This window comes from Kryptolebias marmoratus, linkage group LG9 (genome assembly GCF_001649575.2).
Source record: "Kryptolebias marmoratus isolate JLee-2015 linkage group LG9, ASM164957v2, whole genome shotgun sequence".
Taxonomy (NCBI): Eukaryota; Metazoa; Chordata; class Actinopteri; order Cyprinodontiformes; family Rivulidae; genus Kryptolebias; species Kryptolebias marmoratus.
The window spans coordinates 6,725,225-6,740,552 of record NC_051438.1 but is presented as its reverse complement, the minus strand read 5'-3'; the positions used below and the strand labels follow the sequence as shown (position 1 = coordinate 6,740,552).

The following is a 15,328-nucleotide window of genomic DNA, read 5'->3' as shown; positions in this document are numbered from 1 at the left end:
TAATAGTAAATCATTTGCATAGGAAGCTAGAGTACAACTATTTTGTCCTATAAAGATAATTGGAATAATTAGTTTTTAGAGACAGAATTCATAGTAAAATTGTTTGACAACAATTACTTGCATAATAATATTACTGCATAATAAGGATGTTCCACAATAGGATATCCCAAGGCTAAGAACAGATTTACAAACACAGGATTACCCATCTTAATAAAGAGTACATATCCCTCAGGTACATGAGTTATTTGGAGGGCTGTAAATATTTAAACAGAAAAGAAAAGCTTTCAATGAGGTACACTGAGAGTGTGGAATTTACAACATATCTCCCCAGCTGCAGCCTCAAGTCGATTTCCAACTCTTTTATCTCAGCTAAGTATATTTAGCTGGATTCAACATCATAGCCAAGAGCAGATCTTCAGGCTTTGCCTGCGTCTTTACTTTAATCTCAGTTTAATGTTGAAAGTACGATGAAATCTGCTGCCAAGAGACACGAGCCTACCTACAGGATCAACAACTGAGATGTTTAGCCAGGAGCTGGCATGCTCTGATGGATGACGGCTGCTTTCACTGCACATTATTTACAGTATGAGTTACAAACTTCAGCTCAGTGTCTGAATGAATAGAGCCATTGAAAAAATAATTCATAATTTAATCTGCAATTAGTTACAGATAAATTAATGCATGAACACATACACTTGGTTTAGACTGGAATACTGTCTGCTTCTATAAAGTCAAAGGTAGAGACACTGTTTGTAAAAGAAGGGAAGAGAAGCCTGAAAAAAATACAGTCAGAGATGTTCTAGATCCCTAACAAAATAAAATATAAATTGTAGTGTGGTACTGTGATAGGATGCCACCTGTGCAATAAGTCCAGTCCTGAAATTTCCTCACAACTAAATATTCCACAGTCAACTGTTAGTGATATTATAACAAAGTGGGAACAACAGCAACTCGGCCACAAAGTGGTAGGTCATGTAAAATCACAGAATGGGCTCAGTGGATGCTGAAGCACATAGTTCACAGAGCTCACCAGCATTCTGCAAAGTCAACAGCTACAGACCTCCAAACATCATGTTGCCTTCAGAACAGTGTGTAGAGAGCTTCATGAAATGGGTTTACATGGACGAGCAGTTTCATTCAAGCCTTCCATCACCAAGTGCAAAGCGTTGGATACAGTGATGTAACGCACGCCACCACTGGACTCTAGAGCAGTGGAGACGTGTTCTCTGGTGGGACGAATCACGATTCTCTGTCTATCAATCCAATGGACGAGTCTGGGTTTGGCGGTTGCCAGAAGAACAGTACTTGTCTGACTACATTGTGCCAAGTGTAAAGTTTGGTGGAGGGAGGATTTATGTTGTGGGCTTGTTTTTCAGGAGTTCACAACAAACAAAACATTCCCCTGAAATTGGTCATATAATGAGTAAACATTAGCCAAAGTGAAGAAAAACAACTTTTTAAATGCTTTCAGAAGCCTTAAGTACTGCTCAAGACCACTATAAAGATTAGAATAGTCTGGTTGCTTAACAGGAAAGTAAAAAGACACAAGAGATAGCTCAAGACTTTTGCACAGTACTGTACATACTTTTCTAAAAGTATTATCTTCACTAAAAACTATCCAACCTGTCCCACTACACCTATAGAAGGCTATTGTTTTATGTATTTAAATTAGAGTCTAGCACTTAAAATTTATGTAAATCAAGAAAAAAATCTATATCAAACATACAACTAAAAAATACTATTTTTTAGCACTAGGGTACAAAGGTTATTGCAAGATACTGCAGAAATGTTGCAAGGGATCATCAAAGTATTTCTTTATTACCAAGGCAACTAGGCAAAGAATATTATAAGTCACTAAAGCTCCCTCTAACACACTTTTATTCTCCATATCTCTCAGATCATCTATTGAAGGTTTGGATAAGGCACCAAAAAGCATATTTCTGAGCCTACATTCTCTTTTATCAAAGTTAATGAGCTATACCATGAAGATATAGGGACGAGTTGTTGAAGCCAGGTTAAGAAGTGAGATGACGATAAGTGAGCAGAAGTATGTTTCCTTGCTGAAAAAGAACACTACAGATGTGATGGTTGATTTGAGTGTTGATGGAGACATATAGAGAAGGTCAGAAGAAGCTGGATTGTGTCTTTGTGGATCTAGTGAATTCAGATATGATGCCAAGAGAGGCACTGTGGTAGTGTGTCAGTAAGTCAGGTGTGGTGGAGAAGTATGTGAGGGTAGTGCAGGACATGTAGAAGGAAAGCGAGACAGTGATGAGATGTGCAGTAGGAGTGTCAGATGAGTTTAAGGTGGGTGTGGGAGCACATCAGGGATCAGCTCTGAGTCTCTTCTTGTTTGAAATGGCGATGGACAGGTTGACAGATGAGGTCAGGCAGGAGTCCCTGTGAACTTTGATGTTCAATGACAACATTGTTATCTGTAATAAGCAGGGAGCAAGTGGAAGATGGTCTGAAGAGGTAGAGGTATGCTTTAGAGAGAAAAGGAGTGAAAGTCAGTAGAAGGTAGATGGGACAGATTTGTGTGAATAAGAGGGAGACAGGTGGAACAGGAGTAGAAGAATTGAAGGTGGATGAGTTTAAGTACCTGGTGTCAAACATCCAAAGAAACAGGCAGAGAGGTGAAGAGGAGAGAGCAGGCAGGGTGGAGTGGACAGAGTCGAGAGTCAGAGTGATTTGTCACAGAAGGATAGCTGCAAGATTGAAAGGGAAGGTTTACAAGATGCTAGTGATATTTTGATGCATTATTTCAAAGATGGTGGCACAAACAATTGACAGAAGGTGGAGCTGGAGGTAGCAGAGATAAAGAAGTTCAGATTTTTATTCAGTGTGACCAAAATGAACATGATTAGAAATGAGTATATCAGAGGGGCAGTGAGCAGTTTAGAGACAAAGTTAGAGAGATGAGGCTAAAATGTTTTGGACATGAGCAGAAGAGGTATAGTGAATATTTTTCACAAAGGATGAGGAATATGAGTTGCCAGAGAGGTTCATGGATGTAGTAAATGAGGATATGCAGAAGGTTGACCTGACAGAGGAGGATGTTGGGATAGGGTGACATGGAGGCAGATTATTTGCTGTGGAGTCCCCTAAAAGGAGCAGCTAAGAAGATTTTTGTGTGTTAAAGATATTTAACCACTTCTGATGTAATAATCAAAAATCAGAACGAACCATAATTATTCCATTAATAAAACGTTTAGTTTGCAATGAGAGAAAATGTAGAAAAGTGGGATTTTTTATGAACTTCTGCTTCATATAGATGGAGGAAAGTTAGGCAATGCGGAGGAGAATAATACCCTGTAAAATGAAGCAGTGCCTGTTCATGTCAACTCTACTTTACAAGAAGCAGCTACACGTTTGAAGCGCAGCACAAAGTGCCAGATGAAAGAAGCACGGACTTCGGTTCTGGGACTCAAAATGTGAAGTGAAATAGAGCATCAAATGTTATACAGCACACTTTAAAAGGATATTGTTCACATAGTATCTATTTTCACATGCTGCTCATCGTGTCACACTGTGTTATCGTCTGTGGACCATACTGACTGAATGTGGAAATCAAAGCACATGTTTTTGTACTGTGTATGTTATAAAGAATATTTAACAACTGCTCATGAGCTCCAACAGCATACTGCGAATAAAACAAAAGGGCACGAGCACACAATCAAGAACAGCAAACCATATGTGAAAATACACATAGAACCAGTGGAAGTCAGCTTCAGGCCATAACAACAAAGCGTAAATGGTACTGACAAGTAACAGTAAAGTCAAAAGTCACTGAAGCTTGGAGGATTCTTTTTTTCACAACAGAAAGAAAGACCCCATACTAATCTTTAAGAAGATGATAGGGATGTAAATCTCCTTAACAGTTTTGGGGTACATTTCTATAATTTCGTCAAAGAAACTTTAAAAGTGCTGTAGGAGTGTTGAAAGATGCTGAGGTAAGGCATGTGTCAAAGTAATGAATGCTCTGGAGTCAAGAGATCTGTTAGGTGATAAAAGAATAGTTCGTCTATTTGAAGTGTGGTTTAGTGGATTATTTAAGAACAGCCATTTTAGAGATTGTAGATGTTTTAGAACTGCGGCAATCAACTTGAGTTTCAGACTGTGAGCTTGTCAGTGTGGTCAAAATTAATTGTAACTATTTTTTCCAAATTGAGAGTACAGACAGAGCTATCTACAACACATCACTGTTCATAACTTTTCCACCAGAACCCACCTTTAAAAAAATCTGAACTATCACTTCAACCCCACTTCAAAAGATTTGAAATATCCCTTCAAGAGAACTTAATAGTTTGTTACAGGATGCACATGGAAGTGACATTTAATTTGATTTACAAATTCTGATATAAGCCACACCTGAAGCTCATTTATCATCATTCTCACAGCACTTCTGGCATAAAGTTGTGTGTAAACTAAATACCATCAAATATCAGAGCATAGGTTAACTTATTAAAGTTTCCTTCGAAATCAATTATTTCTGTCAGTGACACCATTCTGTGAGGACATTTTTTAAACAAGCCTGTTGTTATTGGTCTTTTTTTTACCCTTCAGCCATGCACTATTTCCTACCTGTGACTTTGAGTTGAGTTGTTCGTCGCACCACTCTGGATCCATACTGTAACTCACAGGTGTAATTTCCCCCATCCCCCTCCTCTATCTCAGGAATCCAAATATGTGTGGTGTTAACAAAAAGGGAGCTTCTCCAATCCACTCGCTCACACTCCTAACAGGAGACACGGGCAGAACTGATTCAGTTACAGCAGTGTGCCGGTGACTTCTTGTGTGCTTCTTAGTGATTGTGTCATACCTTGTACCAGGTCATCTGTGGCTGCTTGTAAGGAGCCAAATAGTCCTCAATGTCAGGGCAGTTGATCATTTTACTGTGCGTTATCTCAGCTTTCTCCAGATGGCGGATTTTGCTGCTGTAGCACTTCCCCTCATCGCTCTCCTCCACCGTCATTGACATAGACACTTTCATGCAGTATGTTGAGTTCCTGAAGAGGAACAGGCACAGCATAAGTAACATGGTTTGAAACCTCTTAATAAGATTTCTTAAGCTACAAAGCATACAGAACAACAACAAAAAAAAAATCCCCAGAAAAATGTAATTTTGGTTACAGGTGTAAAATACTTGACCTTTAAAAATAACACAAACTGTATGTGCAGTCTGCATTTCCAAAGCGAGTCAAGCACTCTCAAATCAATCTGAGTGGGTTTGTTTTGAGCTGATTTGTTTATCCATCCACGGGTTAGCCACAACAGTGACATGACTCATTTCTCCATTTGCCCAACACACACTGTGTGTGGAACAGTCTAAGTGCTATTTTCATGGTTAGAATACTGTGCAGACCTTCAGGCACTGTTGTGGGTATTTGGGGTAAATTATGGGCCTCTGAAAACACAGTGTTTCATGGACATCACTGAAGTAACAGGCTTGCAGAAGAAATTACATGTTGTACAGCCTCTAGCATACATAAAAACCCATGGTTTCATGAAAAGAGAAACTAATAGAAGATGTTTGGACAATCTTTGCATCATAGTATTTCCTAACGAGTCAGCCACCATTGACATTTATTAGAGATGTCTGAGCAAATTTCATGTACTGGATTGGGGTCCTGATCAAGGCATCTTTCACTGAGCCGTATTGAAGTAGCTGACCACAATTTGCTCCCAATTTCTGTTGTTGTTGCTTTATGGTTTTACATCAACTATGCCATAAAATGTTGGGATGTAATGTGCCAACATGTCTGCGGTATGAAAGTATTTTAAAATACAAAAATGAGAACAGTTCAGCAGCTATTTACAACCTATGGGTATTTCTCCTGGCAATCGTGACAAAGCTACAGTCCATACCACCAATTAAATAAAACATGTAAAATCCAAACACCGGACTGAGTACACCAAGTTCAGTCAGCTAGCTGTAAAGCTAACACAAGTATAGATAGTATCTCACTGAGCTGCAACTGTTAACGATTACTTGGTGAACAGCATTTGCAACAAAGTCTCCTATATGTCTCAAAACATTTATAGACGTTCTCAGTTTTCTTGTATGAGTCAAAAAGGCTTGCAGTCTTGTCGTTTGAATTTTGAACATGTACAAAATATTTGTGTGACAAATTTTTGTCTCAAAACAGCCACAGAGTTGTCATGACCATTTGCAAATTATCCTGAAATTTAGATTTTGTCAATTCCAGAGCTGTATTTTGACATCTGTATGGGAGCTGTCCTCTGACAGAAAACCCCCAAGGCTACAGCCCAAAGAGTCCAGGTCTAAAAACACCAATGAGAAATGATAGTTATTAAAAAACTGGTCCAATGCTGCCTATCTTTATTTCAACCTGGAGAGACTCACACGGAGAGATAAAGGCAATTAGAGTGTTTTATTGGCTAGAGGTCTTTGGCGCTCGGGCCCCGGCAGATGACGAGTTTGCAGAGAACCGCTGTGAGCTTGAATGATCGAAGTAGGGTGAGAGATTAGGGTAGTCATCCCCCGGGACCCGGACCTGGTGGTGGCGTGGAGGATGAGGAAGGGGAGTCCAGAGGAGCACACGAAGGAGGGTGGAGTTCGGGGAGGCGGTGGGACGAGACTTGGCTGGCGAGCAGGAGGAGCCGTGGACGGGGAGGCTTATATCCTGCACCTGGATGCGATTTGACAGCTGGGAGCGAGGATCCATGATGAGTAATGCCGGACAGCTGGGTGAGTCTGCCAGGCTGAAATTGCGGCTAGCCTTCACTTCAAAATTATACTCCAGTAGTATTCGTCATAAACAAAGAGGCAGCTGCCAAAGTGGATACAAAATGAGCTGAGGTGGGTATGACTTGTGTGAAGGTGGGCAATGAAATAATGTGCACAACCTAGAACACAGCTGTGGAAGCCAAACACACTATGCTATAGTTTAAAAAATTGGCCATTTAAAATACGGCCACATGGCTTTGCTGGTCACTTGGTTATAAACACTCAGAATTCAGTGAGATTGCAATGGAATAAAAATCCCTTCTTTTGACTTGCTATATAATGTCCAACTCGAGCAGCCCAGTGAGATACTACCTTCAGTAACACACTTTAGAAGAAAATCTAAAGAAGAGAGACAAGTTTCCATTGGACAGTGATAAGGCAAAAACGGTTACAGAACAGAGGGCTGAATGCATTGATCTGGATGACCAACCCATCGCTGTGGTGCAGAAAATAGCTTTCATCTTAAAGCTGCTGGAGCCACTGTATTGTTCTATCCTACCCACACTACATAACTAACACAGCACTACCCAAACTTTGTAAAAGTGTTTGGCATATTTTTTTTTAAATTGTTGATAATAAACAAAAACAATAATAATAATATGTGTGGAACAACACAGTAACACAGGTTTACTTTCTTTAGAAAAAAAGGAATAATGCAAGTATCAGTGTCAGGATCTGGGGTTTTTGTATTGAGTTTATGGTTTCTTTAATTCTGTTATTTGGTTCCTGTGTTTAGCCTTGTCTTAGTTCAGTTCTTGTTCCTTGTGTCTTTGTTTCGTGTCATCATTCACTTCTCCTCAATCTCTCTTGTTTTCCTGCCACGCCCATCTTCACCTGATCCTAGTTGTAATCATCTCACCTGTGCCCACTTCCCCTAATTACCTTTTGTTTTAAAACCTTGTCATTTCCTCCATTCACTGCTGGTTCATTGTTCCTTTGTGCGCTGTCTGGTTGTCCTCTTGTCTTGTGTCTCAGGTTTGCTTGTGTCTCTCTCAGTCTTGGATTTTGGTTATGTTTCGTTTTGCTGCCACGTCAGCATTTTGTTTTTGTTTCTTTATTTTACAATAAATTAGTTTTCCTTTAAGTTCTGAAGATGAGTCTGCGCTCTGGGTTCGCCTCCATCTCCACCACACGTGACAATCAGACCATGACTCTAATCAAACAGTTCTTAATTTTAATTGACTCAGATCAATATTGGAAACAAAACATCTTGATCAGGACACTCCTAACCTATATTATAACTGGACACAGGAAGCCAAAACAAAATGAGCTTCATCTACTGCTGGCTTCACCACAAGTTTTAAACTCATATAAACAAATGGGACATTTTCCTGACCAAAAAATACACCTTAGATATTTACTTCTCTAGTTTTTACTTTTCTGTTGTATAAACAAATATTACTTTTTTTCTTTGTTTACTTGTAATTAATTATTTGATACTTAAAACAAGGTAATTTGACACAATGACCGTGTGTGGATGATTAGGATCTTCAGCCCCACATCCCATGTGCTTAGAGTCTGACTCAAAATTTAAAACATGGCTGTGCCTGTAAATGCAAGTTTTTGGCTTGACTTTTGTACAACAGAAACAGACAAGAGAAAAAGAAGAAAAGGAGGAAAATTTGGAGTTTGGTTTTTTTGATTGTCAATTCAGTTTATAATTAAAACTTGGCACATAGTCAGAGAAGTTAGTTCAGTAGTTTCAAATTTTCAAATGTTGTTTGATTAGAGTTGGGAACTAAATAAAATCCATTTGTCCATGTTCCGGAGAAAACCTAGACATCTCTCTCTCGAGCTATTCCTTGGGATTCCAATGTGATCCCAGGCTAAAGAGGTTATATCATTCCTTCAGCGAGGTCTGGGTCTGCCCCAAAATCTCCTCTCAGTTGGAGGCACTCAGGAGGCATCTTGATCAGATGCCTGAACTATCTCACCTGACTCCTTTCAATGTGGAGAATCAGCAGCTCTACTCCAAACTCCCCCTGAAGATGACGCTCCTCACTTCATCTTATAGGCTGAGCCCTGCCATCCCACATAGGAAGTTCATTTCAGCTTCTTGTATCCATGAAGATAAAGGTAATGGTTTTGCCCGTGTGTGTGTTTCTGTTCATGTGTTTGTTTGTTACCAAAATATTTCAGGAACCATGAGATTAATTTCAATGAAACCTGCATAAAGTAATCATGGGATATACATCTTTAAGCGATTAACTTTTGGAATAAACCAAATTCAAGAAGGCCGCCATAGCCAACAATGTGCTAAGATTTGGTGTGGTTGTAGCTAAGAGCCATTTACAACACATACTCCATGTGCCAATTGTCAGGCAACTTCTTTGATTAGAAAAATATTCACAATCCACTTGATGAATTTTATTGAAAGGTCTAGAAAGTATTCATGAGATGAACATCTATAAGTAGTAACTTTTGTCCACCAGCCATAGTGGCTGGTGGACAAAATTTTTAATTTCCACCCCTGGTCCCAATACTCGCACTTGCACCCTCGTTCCACCCTTGTGTCCTTTAAATGCACATTCATGCTGAAGGGTTTGAGTGCTTAGTGTGTCCCAATTCTCCGGAGTGCTCTTAAGCCCCGGCCCCTTTGTGTACTACATTCGCCCTTCGGCAAAGCCCGCATCCAGGCGGACTTCGGCAAAGTATTTACCCATAATTCATCGCTGCATGTGACGTTTTGTTTTTTAAATTAATTTTTTTTTAATTATCTTTATTGACAATGAAAGGGTTTTGAATTAAATGGCAGAAATATGACAGTGGTGACAGAGCGAGCTGCGCCTGTCACGAAAAAAGCAGCTTCCAAATGTAAAGTATTGAAATAATTCTTGTTTCACTCTACTGTACATGTGTGAATACTATCAAACTTTGCTCTGTATTCAACAAGTCAGAACAAAACACATTTGAACAACCAAATATATCCTGCAATGACTGGAAAGCAAAAATACCTGAACTGTACTTTTAAAATCCTACTGGCACCTTCTTAAAATACCTAAACAGGGACCGGTCTCGCCCTGTTGCATGTTGCAGTTATGATGCAGAGATGCAAGACGATGACGTAACACGTACTGTCCTAATCTCCAATTCTTGCATGCTTTTAACCTGCGAACATGAACCCTTCTGTACACTTCGACTGAGTACATGCTTCATAGAGGGGCATAGGGTGTAGTGCAAGTATTGGGACAGGGCCTAAATAATCTGTATTAGTATCTGTACTCGGAGTGGGCGGGGGCTAACGTGGAAGTGGGCGTGACATAACCCGGAAGTTGGTGTTGTTTAACCGGTGGGGCTTAAAGCTGTACTTATTCAAAGTCTGAAATGGATATGGATTGATCAGAAGTTGCTATATGTATGGTTTATTCGAAAACGACTTACAGAATAGCCTCAAAACTGAGATTCAAATCGATGTTTTTGATCACAAAAGTAAGAAAACTATTTACAGAACAAACTAAAAAAAAGCAGATGTTCAAAAAAAAAAAAGAGAAAAAAAACGTCCGGAGTAGATTCAGTGAATGACGCAACATGAGCTGTTTTCAGTTCTGTCTTGTCAAAAGCATCGTGTTCCAACTGACTTTATATCACCACCAGCCAAACTTAGAGAAAGCAGATGGTAAAAAAAAGAGAAAAAACCCAGACCGTAGTGGAGGCAGTGACCGATGCGACACGAGCCATTTTCAGCTCTGTCTTGTCAAATGCACCGCGTATATTACGAAAAAAAGTGCGAGTCGAGAGTGGGCAGCACTGCAGAGATGTATGTGTGTGTAGGGAGGGGCGGATTGGCTGTGTGACTGGCCAATCACAGATCATGAAAGCAGTCAGTTACCCAGTGAGGATTTTCCTTCAGGACGAGCACGGATATAAACATAAACATAAACATAAACATAAACAAAACAAAACATAAACAATTCCTCAAACAAGTTCTGGGTGAGCCCTACTTCTATCCAGGATTTTGTTCTTTCTGTAATGGTCTGTATGTATTGAGCACAGGTGCAGACTGAAATCATAGGGACCATTGCCTTTCGCCTCAGATCCTTCTTCACCCCAACAGACCGGAGCAGCACCCTTATTGCTGCAAATGAGGCACCAATCAGTTGGTCAATATCCTACACCAGCCTGTCATCAGTCATGAACAAAACTCCCAGATACTTAAACTTATTCTCTTGAGGCAAAGACTCATCCAACTAAAAAGGGAGATTTTTTGGTTGAAATGTTTTTCTGGTTGAGAACCACAGCCTCAAATTTAGAGTAGCTGACTGTGATTACTACTCATTTTACACTTTCTTATTCCGGGCCTAAGCTATAAATACAAACTCAATTAATAGATCGAAACACAACTTTTTTTTCCCCATTTTTGAACAGAAATACAAAGTTTAGATCTGGCAAGATCTGGCTAACCAAGACAGTGCAGCAACATCCAGACCCTTGAGCAACTCAATGCAGATCTTTTCCACCCCGGAGCCCTATTGCTGCAAAGCCTTTTCACTACTTCGGCTATCTCAGCCCCAGTTATGGATGGATCCACCCCAAAATCCCCACAGTCATATTTCTCCATGGAAGATCTGCTGGTGGGGTTGAGAAGGTCTTCAAAATATTCCTTCCACTGCCTGATGGGTTCACTGGTTGAGGTCAACAGCACCCCACCTCCAATATACACAGCTGATCAAGAGTTTATTTCCAAAGCCTCACCAATGTATACAATCTAAAGACAAGGTTTGCTTTTTGGTGTGCTACAAAGTCTTTTCAACATAATTTATAATTAAAGTCTTAGACCTTACTCAATGTTATACCAACTGTTTTTGTGTTTTGTGCTTTTTCCCAAGTTCACCTCAAGACACAAAGCAACACATTAGTCTGTCTTTTTCATGCTCCGTACCACACACACACACACACACACACACACACACACACACAAATTCACCTATTGTCCTTTAACCACAAAATCTCAAATAAGTGAATCTAGACCACTTATCCCATCAATGCAGTGTGCGTGTTTGTCAGTGTTTGCTACAGGGCACATTGTTAACCTTCCCATTTAATAAAAACTGTATGTGCAACAGATGACTCAAATACAGTGAGAACACAATGAAATACATTTCCAGATATAAGAAATAATAATAATAATAATAATAAAAACAACAAACAAACAAATAAAAAAACATAATCAGGCCAGCATGCTAACCTGCACTATGAAGTTAAACAAAACTTTTCATTTTATTGATTTTTATTTTAATAATTCTGTTGAACCTGATTTTCAATTGTTGATTTTTAGTTAAATTTTTCATTATATTGCTTTTGTCTTTAAAAAAAAAAAATTCTTTCTTTAACAAAAGGGTACACAATTTGTCAGAATCTGTAAATTTTGCTTATACTTTCAGTTTAAAGTTCTTTAAACAACATTTTGAACTAATGTATGATTACAGTGTGTACAGCATATTTCAGTAAAATATGACATGCAAGGAAGTACATCGTCCCTTAACTAGATACTGATGCAAAAGCACTTTCATATTTTGAAAAGATATTGAGCATCAAAACATTTTCTTGGCCTTGATAATTTTCATTTTACACGAGTATGATCATGCTGGTGACAGAACATAGATGTGCTAAAAAGCCAGAGCAGTTTTCTCTTGTTAACCTTCCACATTTTTAAAAATTTTTTTTTCCAACTGTATCAACTTTTGTCATGGCTTTCCTTCCTCTGGCTGTCCAACCGAGAAACACTCAAATCATCTATGTAAAGAAAAGAAATGTATTACATACTGATAAACATTAAGATTCATTTTTCATTCATTCATGTCAAAAGCATTCAGTTTGCGTTTTGCACCTCTTACCAGTGCAAATTTTGTGTCAGTGTGTGGGAGTGTATTCATAGATTTATGTCTTGTGCTGCTTAGAATACATTTAAATGCTTTTGTAAGTAAAATGCCAATGACATTTAAAAGCACTTGAGAATCAAGTCTGAATGGCACATTTTCTTGCAGTATAGCAAGTCACTAAAAAACATGTCTTACCACCAAAAATATTCAATTTTTTTTTATGTTAGAATGTGATTATTCAGTTATGAGTCACCATTTATTTATATTTCAATTTGGAATAAACATGTGATTACTGAAACGGAAGAACCTACCAGTAATGACAAAATAAACCTCCATCAGTGAACTGTTTTGAATGTTAAAGCAATTCTGGTATTTTATTTACGTAATTGGCCACTTCCATGAAAATCTTCATTCAGCTTTAGAGAAAGAACATTGTTAAAAACAATTACAGAACTGTCTGACCTACTAGTGTAATTTCATTATGCTTTTTTTTCTCATAATTTGAGAAAAAAACAACAACAACCAAACAATTGCATAAATTTCCCATTCTTAAAGGAATAGTTCAGTCAATTTTGAAGTGATGTCCTGTCAAACAGCTTTCAATCATTAATATCTTACTAGCCATGACATCAATCATAGGGGAACAACTCTTTTTCAAAAACAAGACACCGGTGTGTTACTATGCAAATATATTTTTGTGTGGAGCACAGATAAGACCATGTATATGCCAATGGTTTATATGGTGATAAATGTTGTTCAGTTGAGAAAACAGCGATAAACTAAAAAAATGGTGTCGTGCAAAAGTGTAGAGGTTTAATATTAGATTAGATTGAGAAAGATTTGTTCTATACTCATGAAAAATGAATAAAATTGATTATTAGCCTAGCTGGGATGAAGACTTTTGCCTCTTTCTCCATACTCTGTGCTCTATGATTCATGTCACAGTTGATAAGGTACAAACTATTTATCCGTCCATCCATCCTTTTAATGACTGATTTAGGCATTTAAAGGGTCAATTTGCTAAAGTAACACTTTCTTCACATTGGATGATAAACCCACTACGCCGTAAAAAATCAGCCAGAATGTCAAAAGCCTTTACAGGGTCTTGGGGACGTCTTTAAGGGCATAGGACATTAGGGTTCTCTGTTACATGTGATAGAGCGTGATAGGGCAGCAATAATTTTGAGCATGTCTGAATGTCACCTTGCTTGGTCATGGTGGTTTGTCATTGTGATGGCAAGGTATCAGGGTCTAGGATGTCGTGTTAGCTGTGGCAGTGTATCCATGACTGGAGACATAAGTGTGGCTTGGTTGTTCAGAAATTGAAGCAGGACTGGCTCTACGTTTAGGCCACAACTGTAATTGTGACAAGGTCAAGGAAACAACCTAGCACAGACACAACACTCATAACTCCATTGAGACATGAGCTAAAAAAGTCAGGCCACAACTAGAGCGTGAGTGAGTCTTGGGAAAAACAAAACAAAACTACTGTTTTTACACTTAAGAATTGAGGACCAATTTTTAAATAACCATTATTTATTGTCAGCATGTTTAGACTTGGACAGTCATGGCTGTAGCCTCTGATGTTTTCTGTCAAAGGAGGTGGTTTCAAAAATTAGGTCTAGTGATTTAAAACTTACAGAAACTAACCTGAGATGGGTTTGAGATGCCTGCAATAACTTTGACTATTTTGAGAAAAAATTTGTTGCGCAAATTTTTTGAACATGATCAAAATTCAAGTGACAAGCCTGCCTACCTCGGCACCTTGCGAGGAAATTAAACAACTCTGCGAATGTCTTGCGAATGCCATTTGTTATCTAGTCTTCAACAGTTGCAGCCCAGTCAGCTAGTACCTTTATTAAAACATTCATGTCACTAACAAAACATAATTGTGCAAAACAACTTAAATGCTGCAACTCCTCTTGCCCTGTACTTTAGCTGTCTATTTGTCCGTAAGCATGCTGCAGAGCACTCTCAAAAGAAACCACACACACATTTCAATTACATAAAATGCAAAATGAGCCACAAATGAATCTCCAAATCAGTTTGTAATCTCCCATATCCACCACGTCAATAAATCAGGCTCACTCTTCCTGCAATTACCCTCCTATGATCAGGGCAGGCTGCTGGAGGGTGCTTTGAATTATGGAGCTAATAGACGGGGATGTATCCTGGCCAGCAGGCAGCGTGTTTATACCTGGATGGAGCTGCAGATTAATTTGACGATCAATCTAACGGGCAGAGAGAGAAAGAGAGGGAGCAGAGACCGGCACACCAACACGGACACATTTCTGTGAACGCAGGCGTAAAAAAATCGTCTGAAAGGAAACTCTGATTCTTATGCATATTGATACAATCTTCGGCGTAACAAGCTATAATGTGTTGATTTTGACATGAACGCGGGGAAATTTGTCCAGCGAGCGAGACCAAAACCAGACACAGAGACAACAGCTGAAGGTAGGTGTGTTTATTTACAGGTGAATATTATCTATAGTGCGTTCTTCGTGGAGAAGGTCTGGAAAACAAGAGGAACAGGGTGAGTCTCGGGTACCAATCCTACTATCAGCTGAGCACTGCAAGATGGCTTAATAATTGTTCTTTTGGTCTTACAGGTCCAGGAGGTGTCCAGCGGCGAGGAGGAGATGAAGGAGGTGTTCAGGTGATCCAGGAGTCGACAAGCCAGTAATCCTGTCCAGGTGAGTATCCAAGTGTCCGAGGTAAGTATCCGTAGCTCTGTGACGTGGCAAAGAATCTATAA

General features: G+C 39.1%; 1 protein-coding gene across 4 annotated transcripts in view; it reads right to left on the bottom strand.

The window, feature by feature from the left end:
• The window catches only part of il1rapl2 (interleukin 1 receptor accessory protein-like 2), a 562,673-nt gene that overhangs the window by 177,212 nt on the left and 370,133 nt on the right, over positions 1 to 15,328 (bottom strand). For all 4 annotated transcript variants that reach the window (XM_025007400.1, XM_025007402.1, XM_025007401.1 and 1 more), the window contains exons 5-6: positions 4,823 to 5,009; positions 4,585 to 4,738 (exon numbers count right to left, since the gene is read on the bottom strand). In XM_025007400.1, the coding sequence (XP_024863168.1) occupies positions 4,585 to 4,738; positions 4,823 to 5,009 (341 nt within the window). The remainder of the gene's footprint in view (positions 1 to 4,584; positions 4,739 to 4,822; positions 5,010 to 15,328) is intronic.